At 44.0% G+C, this 20,754-nt stretch overlaps 1 protein-coding gene across 1 annotated transcript in view; it reads left to right on the forward strand.

Annotated features, from left to right (window-relative positions):
• Positions 1–19,444, forward strand: part of mdy (diacylglycerol O-acyltransferase) — a 207,506-nt gene extending 188,062 nt beyond the window's left edge. The window contains exons 10-12 of the mRNA XM_033477664.2: positions 8,124–8,302; positions 16,347–16,497; positions 17,997–19,444. Of these exons, the coding sequence (XP_033333555.1) occupies positions 8,124–8,302; positions 16,347–16,497; positions 17,997–18,173 (507 nt within the window). The 3' untranslated portion in view covers positions 18,174–19,444. The remainder of the gene's footprint in view (positions 1–8,123; positions 8,303–16,346; positions 16,498–17,996) is intronic.
• The last annotated feature ends 1,310 nt before the right edge of the window (positions 19,445–20,754 follow it).

A 20,754-nucleotide genomic window follows, 5' to 3' on the forward strand; every position in this document is an offset into this window, starting at 1 on the left:
CTTATATAGGAAACGGTGAACTTCGAAGACAGAGGGTGGCCGCCGTTCGAAGAAAGGGCGATGGGGAACGAAGGCCGGCCCGAGGAAGCGCGAAGACGGAGGGACGGTGAAAAGCCGGGGAACTGCAATGTAGGACGAGACTTTAATCTCGTCGTAATGGGGAAACGCAATTTTCCTGCAGTCCGCTGCCAACGAGGTCGTTTCCTTGGATCGATCTGCTTTATACGAGCGCGAGTCCCTTCGCTCCGTCCACTCGTCTCTCGTTTCGGAATCTCTTTGACGCGCGCTCGCGGGCACCGTCGACGAAAAAGAACCAGGCAGGTGGGAGACGCGAGCCGAGCCCGCGAAGAGCCAGGTGCTCCTTTGCTCTTTTAAAGCCTCTTCATGCGAGCATCCTCTCGCCGACCGACTCGCGGAAGTTGTTCACGCGTCTCGTGTTGCCGAACGTCGCCGACTAATAACGGAGGACACGCGAGATCAGGCGGGATGTTTATTGGCCGATAACGAATCGACGGCTTCTTCATAATCCTGATCTACCGTGAATCTATCGAGGGCGACGTCTCGGCGCGTTGACGAATTTTTCAGCACTTTTTGCACAGTCGAATTGTTAGGTAAGACAATCTTGTGTACTGTAATTAACACTGGAATTGATTAACTGCAAACCAGTTGGAAAGGTTAGAATGTTTCTGAGAGACGTTTTTTAACATACTTCTTCAATCAAGAGTAGAACCAAGGTTCTACCAGCCACGCGTGTATCCTAAAACATCAGAACGAAGGAGCACCGTTCGTTCGGGTAAGCCGCCACAGCTGCTCATTGAAACGTCGAAACAAAAACGCCTCGTTTGTCGAAACAAGCTACGGTAGCGACCTGTTCAGTTCGGATAAGGTTCCACGGTACTTGACTCGCAGAATCTCTAAACCAAAGGAACATGTTATTCATTCGAGTGACCGTGTGCACGTGCTGATGGTAACATCGAAGCCGGCAGGCAAAACCTAAAGAGACTGTTGAAGACAGGGTCTGCTAACGAGTCAACCGGGGTCAGCTAACGAGTCTACTAACAATTGTGGGTCACGTAATCCTCGAATCTCGTTCCGCATCTACGGCAAAGTGTCGGTCACCGAAAAACGAAACAGAAAATCAAGCAATGAGATCAGTCCTCCCGTAGAGGAGGCAAAAGGATCTCGGCTTAGACCGTGAAAATCCCTGTGTACCATTGAGGCTTAAGACTGCCACTATCCAGATTTTTCTTGGCAACATCGGTTCGCCGATCTCGCACTGTCCCATCCGAACGCACAGCCCCTGTAATGTGTGCTTCATGCATATATACCGAGTGGCGTCGATCGATTTCTATCAATAATGCAGGCATATTGGATTCAGGAATACGAAGACGCGGCCGGTTCATGGAGGAGCGGGGCCGGAGGGGGGCCATTGAATTTCCGATATGTACTTACCGATAGCTGAATGTAATATGGACACGGGATCCGTGCTATCGTTACCGGATCGTGTAAAAAGCCCGGGCATGGGACCGGCGCGACCGGTTCGCGTAAGTTCGTCTATCCGGCTGACATTATGTTATGTTGCTAATCAATATTTTCCATTTTCTTTTCTCGATCGTTTCGCCTTCCCCCCTTTCTCTTCCTTTCTCTCTTTCTCTCTATCTCTCTTTCTCTCTATCTCTCTTTCTCTCTTTCCCTCTTTCGCTCTTTCTCTCTTTCCCTCTTTCTCTCTCTCTCTCTTTCTCTCTTTCTCTCTATCTCTCTTTCTCTCTTTCCCTTTTTCGCTCTTTCTCTCTTTCCCTCTTTCTCTCTCTCTCTCTCTCTCTCTCTCTTTCTCTCTATCTCCCTCCTCTCTCACCTCTCTTTCTCTGTCTTTCTCTATCTCCCCTTTTCTCCCTGTCTTTCTTTCTCTCTCTCTCTCCGCCATTCACTCTTCACAGCTTCTTCCTTATTCCCTTTCCCGTTTCTTTTTTTCCGTTCTCTCCTGCGCCACGGAGCCTCTCGGGAGCACGTCGCCCGTAGTATTTACTGCAGCGAAGTCTGTGCGCCCCTGTGTAATCTAGGAAGTAGCTGTTATCGTATGAACAGTGGGATGTAAGAATAACAATCAGGGAACGGGAGAAAAATTGAGGGGGCTTATATACTGCGACCAGGGACGACCGGATGGGATATTGCGAGAGAAGCTTGAACATCGTCATTGCTTTTAGATGGGGAATCGCGATACCAGGGTTAAAACCCATTCACGACGGTGAGTCGCGCGAGGATACGCAATTTGTCTCTCCTGTTGGCGATACCGGCGGAAACCACGGTCCGCCGTGATCGAAAGAAAATTGACGGGAGAGTTTCGATTCGCCACTCCCCCCTCGGCACTCGACTCAGGCGCGACGGGAAAGTTCTTTTTTTTTATTGTTATCGCCGCGAACGAGTCGGAACCGTTCTGAAAAGTTTGACGCGGTTTATTAAAACGCACGGAATAAAATGCCCGGCCCTGCTCTCCACGGTGCTAGGCGCTTTTCATTCGCTCGATTCTTCATGCTGCGTCGAAAATATGCGCTATACAGATTTGGCGGCAGCTGCCCGTTTATTCTAGTTTTTTAATCCTGTCGTTTTTAATTTTGTTAGATCGGGCTTGTTGGCTTTGGGATATCGCGGCGGATGGAGTTGATGCAGAAAATTCGTTTTACGTCCACGAAACATGAATAGAGAAGGGAGGATAATTGTGATCGAGACATTGCGAAACGACACGCGAGCAATTAGCTGAAAGAACCACCGTGAAGGAAATAAAGAAGTCGGAGAATGAGATAGAAATTAGAGTTTCAATTTGGATTTAACGTCACGCATAGAAAACGTGATTCCTAAAAGATTGCAAACTACATTCAGAGATTATTATGTATTCGATATTATATTTAATTCATTATTATGGTTTAATAATTATTACTATTAATTATTTATCGTTATATAGTATATCACTATATAATGTTATATTAATAATTCAATATTATATTTACATGGGATTTAAATAATGCAAATCATTACTGACTGAGATAATCACCATTGTAGAATCCCCAAATATAATACGTTTCACATGTAACCAGCACTATTTAAAGCAAACCATATGCAAAACGGTTCACTGCATATATAATTAAAAATTATGCCTGACACAGTAATTAATTGCAAGCAATTATTATCCAAATATTTACGTGATTCGACCGTGGAGACAATAAGTTTGTCAATAAGTTATTTAACGATGATTCCAAGAGAATTATATGGAAGATACGAGAAAATGAATGTCCTACATATAAAAGTTCGTATCGATGAGTACTTTATCCATATTAACCTGCTAAAAAGTCGAAAGTGCTACACGAGGATTTTACGTATTCGTGGGACAACTGGAACAGTCGAAGCACGAACAGAATTTAGGTATTGTTTTTAGCTCGCTAGAATTACGAAGACCTCACTTTGCACTTGAGGTCGCTTTAAACCATCGCACTCGAAGCTAGTCTAATTCGAAATCCGAAACATGTTTTCCGACATACAATAACAAAATTAAAAAAGGGTATTTCAGTCATTGGACAGTGAACTAGTTGTTTTAACATTTCCAAAAATTTCAAGTCATTTAGTCCAATTTTGAAAAAGTTATTGCATTTCGAAAGCTGTTCGAATAATTTTTGCCAGAAATTGTACGAGCAAATTTGATGATGTATCAACTACTTAATAACTTAATAACTTAATAAATTAATAACTTAATAACTATTTTAGAACTTTAGACACATTCTAGAGTTACCATTCGTGTGCGAAGCATTAAAAAACCGCTTCTGCCTTGTCATTGAAATATTTATATTATACGAGTTGCCTCGAAATTTCGCTGCGGTAATGAAGACTTCTGAACTCGGTGTGAACCGAGCCGAGAGAGATTCAAATTCCCCTCTTTGTCTTTCGCATTACGGTGTCACACATCAGCCGAGCAAGATTCATCCGCCGGGCCGGTAGTCGCGGGGATGAAAGGCGTCTCGTTCTGAGGTAGCCCCTGGCCAAGAAAAGGGAGGCGGGGTTCAAAGTTTATGCCGGCGCTTTTTCCTTTGTGGTATCATCGGCGTGTCTCAAACGGTTTCGCCCATGGTTTCATCCCTCCTGGCCGGCCGATTCGCTTCTATGTCGGCCGGGCAACATACCGGGGCTAAACGAAATTAAAACGTCGAGGTAAGTTTTTGCGGGCCACGCGGATCGGCGGTGGGTGCTCCATGGTCTGGCGAAAGGGGTGGGTCGGGGTTGAGACCGCGGGGGGGGGGCGGAGTTGCAGCTCGGTGAAGGGTGTCCTCTCGTCCCCCGGCCGCCGTTCTTCCATAAAAGTGCCGCGAATGCCTGCCGGCACGAGAGACTTGACCTTTGTGCCTGGCAACATTATTAAGTCCTTTGGGGCGGGCAAAGGGCCTCCCCTACCGCGACGCTGGGGAATTAGAGAAGACATTCGAAAACGGAATAACTTCAAAATTCTTCCCCGGCTAACCGGCCAGTGGGCAACTCCACGACAACTGCAAGAATCCGTCTGATCTTTCCGCCGCGATTGCCTTTCGCCGCTTGAACCTCGTCCGTCTTCAGCTATCTCCCCTTTGTCTCGTTCTATCTCCCTCGTCTCACCCCTCCCGCTGCTCCTTGTTAGTGTCGCACAATCGGAACCCGTTATTCTCTCGCAATTTTCGGGCGGACTTCCCCCCTAAAACAAGACACAATCAAGGAATTGTTGGCCCCGGTCTCGGCGCCGCGCGTAAATAATACGCGATTCCGTTTCTTCGGTGCCCGCGGATTCCCTCCGCCGCCGCATTCGGCTCTCGCGTTTCAATGCTAGTCGCACGCCTTTTGTGCCTGTATCTGTATTATGATATTGATTTTGTGTTTCTATTATGATACATTACTCGGACGAGTTTATCCCTTCCAGTTCTTCGGACTAATTACATCCTGCGAATTCCGTTTACGGTATTATCGGTTTACGGGAATCGCGCGAAGCTCCGGCCAGCAACGACTTTATGCGGAAATTAGACTGTGTGCTTAATTGCGACGACGTCGCAAGCTGGGATTTTTGGTCTGTTTGTTGTTCGTGGCCGGTGAGATCACAGGTTGGTGGTTTCGAATTTTTTTGCCGCAGCTGTTCTATTTACTTAGTTGCATCATCAATTTAGCTGTTAAAATGATTACAATTGTTGTAATTTTGTGAATCATCATCGTTGCATATTGAACGTATATTCGTTTTAAAGCTTGAAGATTTTACATTTACGGTGTATAGTTCATTTTTTTATGTGATTTCTTTGCATGATATGGCGAAGAGGAAACTGAAGGCTGTGCTTTTGTGAAAAATGTTGTAGATTCAGGCGTTTGTAAAAACGTTAATAAATTTTTCTCGCAGCTGACACTATAATACATTTGAAGATCTAAGTCTCCTCTTTACAATGACTCCTGAAAATCCTATCTACGATTTTATGTCGCCGATTTATGAAATAGAAATAATGCACCTTATTTATCTTATATGTATATATTTCTGTATAATGTAGAATCAGTATAAGAAAATATGTCGATATTTGGACTGTTATAATTTCGTAAAAAAAGAGCCAGAACATAATAAATATGGACTTATATTGAAGCTTGAAGCTTCTACTTACAATTCCATCGACTATTTCATCCAACCATGCTTTTGCAACTCACAGCAAACGGGAAACTGAAGACGTAGGTTTACTCGAAAATATTACAAATTGGTACATCTCCAGAACCATTGAAACACTTTTTCCACGAATAAATCGACAATGGATTTGAAGATCAAAGCTTCCCCTTTACAATGACCTCTCAAAACTTGGTACACAACACTTTTTCGTCGTTTTATGAAACGGAAACGAGAAACAAGTTCGGTCTTGTAGAGCCCTCGTGCGCCTTGTGTTATCGCGAAGTAGACGATACACCTTTCATTCGAAGCTCGATAGAGTGACCGAAAAAAAATCGTACATCAAAGTTTGAGAGGTCGTTAGAAGCGGAAGGCTTCAATCCTGAAATCTGCGTCTGGATCGATCGTGAACAAAATTTTCCAGCGTATTTACCGGCGTTTAAATCGCTAACGTTTTCCGGAGAAAGCATGTCTCCAGTTTCCCACCTGTTACATTATGCAAAAACACGTGACAGGAAAATGAACGATGCAAGGCGTAAATAGAAACTTCGAGCTTCAAAATGAGTCCAGGCTGGTTGCTGCACGACACGCCGTTACACGAAATCATAACAGCTCAAATATTAACAATTTGATCCAAATCGGGAATGCTATGTACGAATAACATTTCACAATGACCTTAGCCCTATCATTCGTAGTTCGATGAAATCTCTAACAAAACAAAGATCCTACATAAATTTTGAACACGTAAAATTGTAGAGAGTAGATTTCGGTCTTGAAATCTGCGTGAAAAAGAATTTTCCATGATTTTAGTGCCGTCCCAATTCGTAGCTCTTTTGCCCCATTTGTGCTCCATTTAGGCAGAAGAATGATGGAAGCGTTGTAATGCTTTCAGGCTGTGTTTAGTTTATCGCAAAACGTTCGTGAAGCCTTTTAAAATCATTGACCTGGTTTTAATTCCATAAATTCGCAGACACCGCACGTTCTATGGATCTTTCACAAATTACCGGGGCTTTTGTTTTGCGCGAAGAGCACGCAGACGTGGAAATTCTTTGTGACATACAATGTACTTCCCATTTCCGCTGCTGTAGGACGAGTAAGAGCTCGTTTTACTTTGCAATTTACGTCATCGCGGGACATCGATACGTTCCTGTTTCGCGTCTGCCTGGGCTGAAGTGTACGATGACACACGGAACAACGGGAGTCTATTTCATTATTACTCCATCATTCCCAGCATTTCGTTCCCATTTTATACATTATACAATACGAGAGGGCTTTGATGTTCCTGCTGGCACCTTCCATCCTCCATCATATTTCCTTTCTTCCTGCCGTTCCTTCCTCCACCATCACCCTCTTCTCCCTCATTTCTCTCTTCCTCTCTCCCGCGCGCCCTCTCTCTCTTTCTCTCTTTCTCTCTCGCCCTCTCTTTTGCTACTCCAGGGGCGTCTCTCGCTCCTCCAGCGGTATGCTAACAGAGGTTAAGAATTATGCGAAATTGCGCGCCGCCTCGGGGCGAACCGGCAATGGAACAGCGAGAGACGCGAATTCGCGTCGGTTTAACGAGCCCCCCCGAATGAGGGATGCGAGACAAAAAGAAAGTAAAATATTAATACCCATAGCCGTGAGGGTTGTGCTGCCGTGCGTTATATACCGGGCGTGATCCAGCATGGATCGGCGACGGCCAGCGCTAAAAACCATCCGCGGACGTTAATAAGAACGAAAGAGAAAAGTTCATTAAGGGGCGCGGTGTTATACCTACCTGGGAAAGAAACGATCCGACGTCCTGCGAAATTAGATTGGTATCTATGATCTTGCTCCGAATACTGGCAAGTTAAATGGTCGGACTTTGGCAGGCCATTCTACCGCGAAAAATTGGAAAGAATGATCCAATTAAACGGGCTCTCGCTTTCGTTTTTTTTTTTTAATGGGAACCGAGCGCGCCCAGGGGCAGGCTGCGATTTTCGGAATATTAACCCGCGGAAATCAATTCGGAATTTTTAATGCGGAAACATGGGGGGGCGGGATCTTCGCGGAAAATTGTAACGAATATAGTTCGGAAGCATCGTCGAGTTGCGAAATGCGAGTTAACAGATTCAGACGTGGACCCGGTGACTGGGCACAATCTCCGGAAAATGTTTCAGAAAGCGTTGCTTTGCATATAGATTCGTATGAATTTTAAAATAAGATCCACGACGGGCGAAACATTTGTTATCGGGGAGAGAGAGAGAGGAGAGAGGGCGCGTTACAGTTCAATGAAATAATTGAATAAAACAATTCCAGCCTTCTGCTCTCGTGAATAATATGTAGATTCCTCTATATTTTAAGACCCACCACGGATCAAAAGTGCCTGCATTTTAATACAATTGGCAATCCGGCAATCCTGCAGTGAATATCGAGGCTCGGGCGCGACATTATTTTTAATTGATTAACATGATTGAATTGCTGCTTCAACATCGCGATTTCCTCCGCTCTGTTACAGATACCGAACCATCTGGTCTGGCTGTGCTTCTTCTACTTGATATTCCATTCGTTCTTTAATCTGCTCGGCGAGCTGCTGCATTTCGCCGATCGAAATTTCTACTGCGACTGGTGGAACGCAAATAACATCGACACTTTCTGGAGGACGTGGAACATGCCGGTGCACCGATGGGCCGTGCGGTAAGCTCGATCATTATTATCGTCATTATTAACCGGCTTTATTAATCGTATCCACCGTGCTGCATAAACTAATAAACAGACTGCGAATGCTGGACATTTATTTTCCTCCTGTTCGCTCGCGTACTCGCGTACGTTCCGATCAAATCGGGCCTCCTTTCCGTTTATTTTATTCCAATTCTCTCACCGAGTCGTGGCTCTAATTGCAATTCTTCACGTTGTACGCAAAGATCTAATATTTCTATTATTATCTTGTTAAGCAAATTTATTAAAAGTTGATTAATTCGGTATCGTAGGTAACACGTTAGTTCTTCTTCCTCAAGTATAAATTGATTTATCAGTTGAACAAGTTCAACAAGCTCTTTCAAAATTTTACGAAAAGATTGAATGGACCTTTGCATTTTCTTCGTGCTACGACTGACGGTTGCTTGTGTCGTGAAAAGTATTATCGCGTTCACGCTATGATTGGTTTTTAACTCATTTAGGATTGTTTTCGATCTAATCTTATTATATATTAAACTCTTTAAAATATTATATAATAAACTTTTTATATATTAAACTTTTAAAATTTATCTCGTAGAGTAAATATAATCTGAAGTCCATTTGAAAGTGTTAAATACAATATAACGAGTCATAATTCTTGCTAAATTTAAACAAAATTTGTTCCTTCTGTCATCAAAATCTAGAAATGAAAGTAAATTAAGTATTCAAACAGAAATTGTCCAGTTCTATTACAAAAATTACTTAAGCGGAAGAACTGCTAATCAACGTACCTGTAATCGAGATCACATTGCAAGTGGTTAATTTGTACTTCTAAATAGGAATATCGTTATCTAAAAGACGTTCCAATTTTTTACCAGAATAATTCAGCCACCCTGTACAAATCAATTGACAGCCATCGTAATGCAATCCGCCGAGGATCGACGTGTTCAACACTCAATCGATGCCCCGCGAAAAAAGCGTCGAAGAAATCCGCCGATCTTAATTACGAGCTTCTCGTATTTGCATCGGCAAATTATTTCGGCAAAGTTTGACGCCCCCGACTGTCCCCGGCAGCCGGGTATTTCGATGCCGTCGATCACCGTCGCCGGCGAAACCGACCGCGGCTCGTTGGGCGCGGAATTTGAAATCGGAATAAATATGCCAGGGTGTCGGTGGAGGATCGGTCGCGGCCGCGCTGGGAATTAATTAAAGGCGGTGTCGAGGGCCGGCTGTTCATAAACGCGTCCGCGGATTAATTTGCCGAAATAAACGGTGGAACAGAAGATCTTCGTCGACCGGCTGCGGGGGCGGTTCCGTTCCGCTGCGGAATAGTTTTCAAACACGGGCCGGCCGGTCCGACACCCTTTCCAGTTACACGGACATTAAAAGTAGTACTTAGAGTGACAGCGGTCCTATGTATACGTATACAGGGTGTCCGATCATAAATGTCCAAGCAAGTATCTCGTGACACGAAAGTTTCACAGCAGAAATTCGCGTGGTTTTATTTGTGGCTTATTTATCTGTTTTTTTTTATATTTGTAATCTTTCTGAGTTACGAGTGCATATTTAGTTGGTAGAGGTCGTTTTTAATGAAAATAATATGTTGTTAAAAACTGCTTTTATGCATCGTTTAGAAGAGAATTAGCATATTAAATAGGAGAGGCGTCTCTGATAGTCGGCGTCGGAAACATAAGCTCTTCAGCATGGACATCAGAGAGATACAATACAAATTACTATATTGACTAATTGACTAATTGACTAATTGACGCTTAACTTGTACACAAAAATGGAAAATTTGCTAACAGGAGGTACGATTAATCGAGGCTTACATCTCGTTTTGGTAGTTGACAATCTGTAACTATAAAAACGAGCAGAAAGGCTCGGATAATCGCATCTCCTCTTCCCAAATTGTCCCTTTTTGTGTACAATCTGAGCGTCAATCAGGGAGAATTTACTATCATAATCCTTAAGATGCCGATTATCTTCTAAACGATGCATAATAGCAGTTTTGAACAAAACATCGTTTAGACTGCAAATGACCTGTACTAGCTAAGTATGGAAAAAATATTATATGCATCCATTTAAAAGAACTTGACCTTCAAAACTCGGAAAGATCACAGAAGGAATAATTCACTAAAAATTACTCGAAACCGTGTGAATTTCTTCTATCAAGCTTTTCTGTACGTGCAACCATTTAGGAGACATTTAGCTTGGACATTCATGGACAGACACCCTGTATATGTATAGTTCTAAATATATATATATATATATATATAGTTCTATATATATGCGGAACGAGCGAGAGAGACGGTGTGACAAGGGGTAGAGGGGATAGAAGCTAAAACAATTAGCCGCGCAGCAGTTTCCACAGGGTTAAAAGGGGTGGCGGTCGAGGGGCGAGCAGGCGACGGGCAGGGCCTCTGATTCACGGAAATTTCTCTTCCTTTTCGGAGGGCAGACAGGAGCCGGGTTCTCGCGAAAAATGTAATTAAATCTCCTTAAAGCGGGGCACACTCGTTAACGAAGTTTAGCCGCTTAGGCGGAAAGAAGCTCGATCAAAAGTACGACCACGCGGCTGGATACCAACTTCCACCTTTTCCACCGTGCCCCCCCTTCTTCCACGCTTTTCTTCCCGAGACTTCGTTTTTTATTTCGTCCTTTTTCCACATTTCACCGCACTCCGTCCTGTCTTCATTCCTTCATTGAAGCCGGATCCCGCGCCCATTCAACGCGAACCGAGCGAGACCCGTACTCTCGCGCTCCCGCCCTTCAATCCGCGATCCGAACGTCTGAGAATGACTTACGAATTTGTTTGAAAGGGGAACACTGGTGCGGAGTGACGGGAATGTTCCAGGCGTTGAACCGGCTGTCTGCGAGGATCCACCGGAGATCAGCGGTGTACAGATTTTTGACAAATTTCCGCTCGGAGCGCTCCTGTCCCGACGAATTTTAAGCTGAGCTCCCGGGTCTTTAATGTCCTTTGACTTTCGTCCCGACAGATGTCTTTGAGAGCTTTTAATTACATCGTGTTTTATTCTCTTCTAACCGAATTGACCGAGATTCTCCGTCTATAATTATTCTCCTGGTAGAAGCAGACGATTTTTATTTCGTCCGTATCAGTACGTATTTTAACACATTATCTGCTGGGAATCATTTCGTATGTTCTGAAAGTCTACAATTTAGGGTAAAAAATTTTCAGTTAATTGTTTAGTAGAACTAATTATTTCCTATACATACATGTCTATTTTAATTCCCAGATTTTGGCAACAGAGGAATCTTGTTTCGATCCAACTCTCGTATGTCTTTTATTTTCTCAATTTAATTTGTTCTTTGGTCTCAAATCGATGCAATGGAAATTGATTAATGTTATAGAAAGATTAATAATAGTATAATAACAGAGAATAAAGAAGATTAATAATAGTTAACTTTACACGAAAATCAAAGATGACATTAAATATGTCTGAGATGTGATTATTAGCTGTAAGTAACTGATTGGTAATCATTCGTAATTAATCAGTAAACTGAGGATCTTTATGCGAAATAATGAGAGTTGCAACAACCAGTTGTCAGGTACAAACTTCTTACTTTCTTCAAGAGTTGTACTGACTTGAAAATGATACAATGACACTCTTAAATTCCCTTAAGCTGTCTAGTGTTCTAAATTTGACTAATTATTTATTTAAAATCGGTGAGAGATGTGTCAAATAACAAGAATAATGGATAAGCGTTGAAGGTAACCAATAACATTTATATTTAATAGATGTCTATGCCTGTCCATGCCTTATTAATTATTTCTGCAGAGTAGTTTTACAAGTAACGTTAGTATTTTTAATCAATGTTCGAGCGAGCCGTCTCATAATAATTTCATCCAAGCTTTTGCTGCCGCAATATACATATACTGTTAAGTGACGCCAATATTCGCGGGACAGTTGAATTCTCCGATGTGAGAGACTGTGCACATTAATCATTATTTCTCGTCCTGGATACGCTCGTTTCATACATTTCACCAAGCTTTGTAGAATTTGGTTCGTTTGAAGCCAGAGCAGATTCTACATACTCGAAGCCCAAAATTAAAAGCCGTTCGATTCATCATTGACCGACCGTAACCTCGTAGTAACTTCTTTGATTTGTTCCAATTTGAAGCTGTCCTCGACATACGTGGCATCATAATCGCCAATGGGAGAATATTAAACGTCAGAATACTAAGTGACTTGCAACGTTTTATAAGCTTGTTCGGGAAGTAATGTCATTTTTATTAAGGGACCGTGAAAAGCGATTTTTAATATTCCGAGTAAATTATGTTTGATGATGCATTAAAACGTTTTATATCCTTTCGATATTTAATGAGATTTCGAGTTGCTTGGCTTTCGAGATTTAATCAATTTTACGTGACAAAATTACTTTCCGCACAATCTAACACTTCGATTAACGATTCTTTGTCGGTAATAAAATTACTTTAATGTTTAAATATCGATAAGAGAAAAGCAGAATTTTATTTAGATTTGAGAGGTTTTATTTAGATGTTACAACAGAGGGTGTGAAGAAAATTCTCTCCGTTCATCAAGATCCGTTCCTTTTTTCCTGCAAAAGTTCCATATCTATTTTGTTTTCGAATTCTTTACCTTTTTTTACGTCAATTAATACTATTCATGTATATTTCAGCTTCGAAATGAAATACATAAAGTGAGGGTCACAATTATTGAATGATAATTACAATTGTTGAATCATCATTAGACTGCGGATTTTATACATTTATGGCAAACACGAATGCAGTACAAAGAATGCATACAATGAAAGAATGAAAAGAAATTAAGAATGTCAATGCATTAGTTTGCACTCACTGAAAATGTTAAAGAATCGAAAATTAAATCGTGCAGATCATTTCTATTTTGCATAAAAATCCACAGTCTAGTTATAACTATCGGATATGAAAAAGAGAAGATGGAGAAGGCACTGAAAATATAGAATTAAAATTACTATTACTCAAGGTAGAAAATCTTCTATCAATCATTAAAATCGACGACTAAGTTAAAACTAGCTTCACAAAATGCGCGGAACGAAAATAGTCGACTGTGCGGGAATTATTAATAATTTTTAGAAAAGCCATCGAGAAGGTATCGCAGCAGAAGGAGGAAACTTTTAAGTGTTCACATTTACCGTTCTCAGCTTCGTGATTAATATATTTGTTAAACTGATCAAATACGTAGAATATTAGATTGAAGTGTCCTGATTTCGGAAGCAGCTGAATATACAGTAATACGGACAGAATTTTCTCCGCGCCCTGTACATCAAGGAATTAAGGCGTTTGCTATCAAGGATTGCATTCGTTGGCAGTAAAATCGCAATATCACGGCAAGTATATCAGCTTCCGAAAGCAGAGGCGATCGCCAGAGAGCGCGGTGTCTCGGGCAAAAGGATTCAAATGAAATTCCAAGTCGGGGACCAATATTCTTCGGTCCAGCTGGAAAATCTCTGGGGTGGGAAAGATGATCGGAAGCTTGTTGCGGTGCGATTTTTGCCGGCATGCGTCATTCCTGTCGCCGTTACATTGGATTATGCATACCCGCTCAATAGAATCGGCGAACTTCCGGCGAACTTTGCGGTCCCAGAGCTTTTCCGGCAGGTGCGCGTGCCGCTAACAACCCGGCCGACGAGCCCGCGTTTTTCCGCGATACGAACTTTTTAAATCCCCCGAAAAAGGAAGGAGCAGCTCGGGGAAAGTTGTTATTGCGCCATTGGCGACGGCGTGTTCCGGTGTAGGCGAGGCCGGGAGTGTTGCGGGAGCAGTGTTGGATCGAAGGGTTCTCGCGAGACCGATACCGGAGGAGCCATAATTCACCGTCAGCCGGCAAGAAATATCGGTCCGGCGAGCGCGGGGGAACGCGTCAAAACAGGGAAGAAGGATTCCCGATTAGGTGCGCGTTTTCGGCCTTGTTCGAATCACTCCGTCTGGCTCCCGCGGGGCAACGGGGGCCGAGAGGCTCTCATCAACTCGCAATTAACTAGATTCCGAATAATTAACCTGGCAAAAACAGTAATCGGCTTTGCCGCGGGCAACGACGTCCTACTCGCGTCTAGAATTTCACCGTTCCTCCCGCGTCCCGCCCCTGCTACCGCCGCTGCACCTGCGCTCCTCTCTAGGCCTGCCGTCTCCTTTTTTTCCTCCGCCGCCGCCGCCGTCTCGCCCGAGATATGCAGCCTGCAATTGCAAGCTGCAACTGGCACGCAGCCATGCGACCGCGCACCGCCTACGATGAGCGGGTTGAGGTGAAAATGGAAAAGCTGCACAGACGGCGGAGACGACGATGACGGGGGACACAGACGACGCAGGCGACGGAAGCGACGGGAGGCTGCGGGGCTGTCGGCGAAGACGACGTCTTTTCAGGATTGTAATGGGAAAAGCCGATACGCATCGTGGTGCGCGCACTTAAAGCTGTTTATTCCCCGCGGCACTTATAATGCCTCTATAACTGGAAGATATTCCGACGCGTCTATTCCGCGAGCCGGGATCAGCGGGGACGCCGGGAATGAAACAGAAAGGATCTATTTCGCGGCCGATCTCTATGGGACCCTCCTATCAGACGATCCTGCGAACAATCGCCTCTACCGCTCGCGGAACGCGAGCATCTCGTTACAGTTTACCTCGCGATTCGCTTGTCTGATCGATAGGATCCTCCGCTCGCGAGGATCCAGTTTTACCTGGATTCCGTAATCTCCCGGCTCAGCCGGGTCTGTAATTAGCTATCTCTCGAGATCCTTTTTCCAATCGACGTTCTTGAGATGCGTCAAGTACGAATGACAGCTATAAAGGTGGGCTTTGTGAATTTCTTGCCAGAGAACCGTTCGCGATATCGATTCGCAGCTTATTGGGATGTATAGGTACATTCTCGAGTTATACGAAGAGATTTTTTCACACCGAACCTATCGAGTCCTAAGAGTAATTAACGTGTATGGTCATGCAGAGACTGTATTTGTTCAAATCCTTCGTCAGTTTTATTATGTTACATGCTAGGATTGAGAGACTCATTCGATCATTTTCGGCCGATCGCATTTGCGCTAAGGAAAACGTGTCATTTGAGAATGACCTCGGGAATCCCTCATTTTCCGGAAGTACCATAATTTTGGGACACCCTGTATTATCGTGCAGCTTCCTATCAATGTCCAGGCGAGGGAGGAATTAACCTCAGTTTGCAACAGTTTGATCACGTTTGAGTAGATTCAGCTTGTTCCGACCCAGTCTGAACCTGCGTTAAATCCAGAAAATTTAATTTACACCGAATTACAAATGTACGAAAGTTGTTTCTTCGCTTCCTGACCGATCTCAAATTAAATTTAAAGTTTCGCGCGTTGATAGTGGACACAAAGAGATCCCCTCGCGATCCACAACAGCTTTTAAATTGCATTTGCGTTTTCGTTAGACAACGGATAATCGTGTCAGCCAATTATGACTATGAAATGCTAATATCTAACTTGTGCAAAATTCGGATTACGGTGAATTGCAAATGTATGAAAAATTGTTTCTAATTAAGCAGCAAGCTCGACGACGAATACAGGGACATCTCCTCGCGGACATTCGCGGACGCCCGACGCCGCTGCTTCGAATTCCCCTCCGTTTCGGCTTTTTACGTCAGTTTTCTTCACTCGCCGCCGTTTCCTATCCTTTTTTTCGAACGCGACGCCGCTCTGATAACCAGCCGGCTAACGATCTCTTTCTGGCTCTCGCTTTCCGGCGCCGTTCCCGTTGCGAGCCGACAACCCATAGTGTCGCTATTCCCGGAAACGTCCACGGCTATTGCTTTAATTTTTCGAGGCGATTCTCCCGCCGCTGATCCTTAAACGCGCCGCCATTCTTATCTGTACCTTAGCCTCGACTTGGTTGGGATCATGTGCTCCTTTGCGGTACAACGCTGTAATGGGTCTCTGCATGGGTAATAGTCCCGCGGGATATCCTTACAAAACCGCGTTCCCGGATAACGAGATCCTTCGGGACTCTTTATTTACATCGTGAATTCCGGGTGGATCCCCGGTAATGATTTTTTAATTAGTTCGAATTGCCTGGTTACAGACATCTTTATATCCCGATCATCGAGATGGGATATGGACGGAATACAGCCTCGGTGACGGTGTTCTTTATCAGCGCATTCTTCCACGAGTATCTGGTCAGCGTGCCGCTCAAGACGTTCAAGACGTGGGCCTTCATGGGCATGATGGGACAGGTGAACGAATTTTCTCGCTGAATTAATCGAAACCGGGCAAAGTATTGCATGAATTATCTTGATTCGTCCGACGTCTGAACAGTCTCATTCAAAATAGTAAAATCTATTTAGATCATACGAATGAACAATTTTATCGAAGTAGTAAAATCTATTTAAATCGCACGATATCCGAACGATTTCATCGAAGCAGTGAAATCTGTTTCGATCGAACGATATCTGAACTATTTTATTGAAGTAGTAAAATCTGTTTCATTTTCATATGACATCTCAACAATTTTATTCGGCCAGTAAAATCTATTTCAATCGTATGTACAATAACGCGATATCTGAACAATTGTTACGCTAAAACAGATTCCGATCATATTACATCGGAACACAATTTCATTAAACTAGTGAAATCTATTTCGTTCATACTTAAATGTGTATGAAAAAATATTTGAAACTGTTCAAAAGTCTGATCGATATGTAAACAATTTGTGATACTCAACAGGTCACCGATAGCAAAAATAATATTACTTTTCTCTGAACTATTTAACCGATTTCTTAACAAATAGTTAAATCGAACGGGTAACTAATTACGGAAGGAATATCTTTGCGATATATACTTTATATACTTTATACTTTATACCAAAAATGTCCCGCAATTCGGAAATGACGGGTTCCTCGGATCATTTGAAGCAACTTCTTCCTTTACAAAAATTTTCTCCGAGGCGCCGTTAACGAGTTATTAACGAAAAACAGTGACCAATAAGATTCGAGTACGGCTGACGCGAGGCGGTCCAGCCAACCAGCGCACGAAGCCCAGTTGCGCTCATTGGCTCGTTCGCCTCGCGCCAGCTGAGCTCGCCTCTCATTGGTCACTGTTTTTCGTTAATAACTCGTTAATGATGCCTCGGAGAAAATTTTCGCAAAGGAAAAAGTTGCTTCGAATGACCTGAAGAAACCGCCACTTTCGGATTGCGAGACATTTTCGAGACATCCTGTAGATATATATTTACGAGTTTATCTTTTAAATATCATCGTTGTTGTCCAACTACACCAGTGTGTCTCTCTAATTGCCCCCTAACGACCAGCTCAATCCACAAAACAACAAACAATCCCGCAAACAACGAACCGATAGCATTATCGAAAATTTTATTCAGTGTGCGCGATTAATCACGACGACCGGTTCAAATTAGTCAATCGATAGCGGACACGGATCGATAAATAAAACAACGGCGGACAGAGGCGACTAAACAATTAATTCGAACAATATTAACACTTCCAGCCACTTCGAATATTCATTATATTATTTGACAAGTGAGCCTCCACTAATTCCAGCTTGATAATCTACTTCGTGACATAATTGGATATCGTGCTTCTCTAATCGTTCATCGCCGGGGCCCCGGCTAGCGGGCAATTAGAGAGACACCGCCGTTCCGAAGAATGCGGCGAAATGAATAATTAATCGAGCGGCGGGGGTGTCATCGCGTTGAAACTTTTCGAACCGATTTTTCCAGATACCGTTATCCATTCTGAGTAAGAAGGTGGAGCAGCAGTGGGGCGCCAGATGCGGCAATATCGTGGTGTGGGCGAGTCTCATTATCGGACAGCCACTTTGCATAATGATGTATTACCACGATTACGTGATAACTCACTTCGGCGAGATACTGGTCGAGGATTATTCGGTGGTGTAGGCTGCTACTGGACACGATTAAACGGGAAGCGATCGGAGAGCGGGAGAGAGAGAGAGAGAGAGAGAGAAGAAAGAGAGAATGAGAGAGAGAGAGGAAAGAGAGAATGAGACAGAGATAGAGAATGAAAGAGGATGTGAGAGAATGAGAGAGAAGGAGAGAATGAGAGAGAAGGAGAGAATGAGAGAGAAGGAGAGAATGAGAGAGAACGAAAGTTCTCACCGACGTCGAAAACGGGCCACTTGTTCGTCGACGATCTATCATGCAACGCGTTCCGTTCAGCGAATTATCCTTTTCCGCAAAGTCGACGCAACTCGTCCGAATTTCGTTCCGGGAGAAGCGGACGTCGCGCGCAAGTGCCTTAAGTATTAAGCCATTCAACGAACGCCGGAGAAGCGTCGGCGCTAGGAACGGTCCAGCTCTTTTGTTAAGCGGGTGATGGTTCCACACGGTGATTAAATATTCGCGGGTTAGCTGTAAGACTCGGCCGCGTCGACAGGGCGAGTTTCCGTCGTTCCTTCTTTTCTACGCGATTTACTCGGCTCCGGAGGTCAACTTTTTCATACTTTCATAGAGATTATATACTTTAAGTCGCGCGCCTAGCCGAGAGGTTAGAGACCGAACGGAGCTCGCTCGTGTGGCTCGTATTGGCGCAACGGGGATCCAGGGACCAGCGAGTGGGAGGGAGGGGGAGTACGATCGAGCCGTTAAAGCGGGGAAGAGTTGTTGCGCTAATCCGAGGCAGACTGTGTGCTCGCGATACGCGCGCGCCGGCTGTTCCGGACTGTCGCGAGGCGCATTAAGGAATTTTATAATTCGAAAGCAGGCCGTGGCCCGATCGCCGGGGCCCCCGTAAATCGTCGGGCTTCGCGCGGACACGGATATTGTGCGTGCGATAAGACAATAATTCACCGTCTTCCTTTTTTTTCCTCCCAGCCCACCACCGCCGTTACGGCCCCCGGACGGACATCCGTAATATTAGCTGTAATAAATTTGTCCGAGAATGGAGTCCGCGTCGTTCCGCGTTCGGTAAATATTTTAGCTAAGCTCTCTGCACGCGTCTAGAAACCGCGCCGCCGTTTCGACGGCGGGCCGATCGTCGACGCTGAAGATTTAACGAACCGCCGCCACTGCTGCAGCCGCCGCCGAGGCTGCTGGTTTATATCTTTCTTCGCGGACAAGCCACCATTTTCGCGGACTTCTACAGCCTGCCCATTGCCGTCATGTAACGCGCAACAGCGCGCCAGTTGTCGAATAAATGAGATGTTTGTTAACTGCCTCGTTAAACTTCTCTTCAACCCTGACAGATACATCTACGGGGACGAAACCGGAGGGGTGTTCTCAAGCGACGACGCAGCCGACTTCTTTTTAAGGGTGCCGCCGCGACGGGGACGTTCTCGCTTCCGAGATTGCCTACAAAATAAGTCATACTTTCGGTATTTCATGATAAAAGACAGATTTTTCCGCGACATAAAAATTGCCCGGATTAATTGCAGGCTACGGATACGCGTTTGTTTTGCAGTTGCAAATGACGCGACAGTGTTTCTCCAAACTGTTTGAACATTTTTAATATTTTTCAGTCGATCCACTCAACTGCCACAAACAGTCGGAACCGTAAAATCACCATTAAAATGATCCCATCAAATCGCAAGTAGAATGAACCGGCAATGGTCAGACCTGGAATCGATCCATATTTTCGAACATATAGCTGCGCAACATCGCGTTTCTAAAACAGATATCGTAGAAGATGCTTCGAGGATTCAGATCGTATCGGTTCTCCGACGAAGAGAGCGTGAGTGTTTATCAATCAGTGTAAATTAGAGGATAAAGGAGCAAAATTTCGCGGCAAAGGGAAAGAAGGATTCCGTCTGGGCTGATTCGTACTCTCGACGAATTCTGTGATAGGTGAGCAGGAGAATTATATTGGAGCAGAAGAATATTGTTGGAGAAGGCGCTGAAAATATAGAATTAAAATTACTATTACTCAAGGTAGAAGATCTTCTATCAATCATTAAAATCAACGACTAAGTTAACACTAGCTTCACGAAATGCGTGGAACGAAAATAGTCGACTGTGCGGGAATTATTACTAATTTTTAGAAAAGCCATCGAAAACGTATCGCAGCATAAGGAGCAAGCTTCTAAGTGTTCACATTTACCGTTCAGCTTCGTGATTAATATATTTGTTAAACTGATCAAATACGTAGAATATTAGATTAAAGTGTCCTGATTTCGGAAGCTGCTGAATATACAGGTAATACGGACAGAATTTTCTCCGCGCACCGTATATCAAGGAATTAAGGCGTTTGCTATCAAGGATTGCATTCGGTTCTCCGACGAAGAGAACGTGAGTGTTTATCAATCAGTGTAAATTAGAGGATAAAGGAGCAAAATTTCGCGGCAAAGGGAAAGAAGGATTCTGTCTGGGCTGATTCGTACTCTCGACGAATTCTGTGATATGTGAGCAGGGTATTACTGGAGGGATTTGAAGGACGAATTGAATTCTTCTTGCGTTTCGAGGATCGTTTCGAAGAGGTGTTCCCGGTCTGAGGAGGGTCGACACGCACGGCGCGGCTCGCCGTCAC

This window comes from Megalopta genalis, chromosome 4 (genome assembly GCF_051020955.1).
Source record: "Megalopta genalis isolate 19385.01 chromosome 4, iyMegGena1_principal, whole genome shotgun sequence".
Taxonomy (NCBI): Eukaryota; Metazoa; Arthropoda; class Insecta; order Hymenoptera; family Halictidae; genus Megalopta; species Megalopta genalis.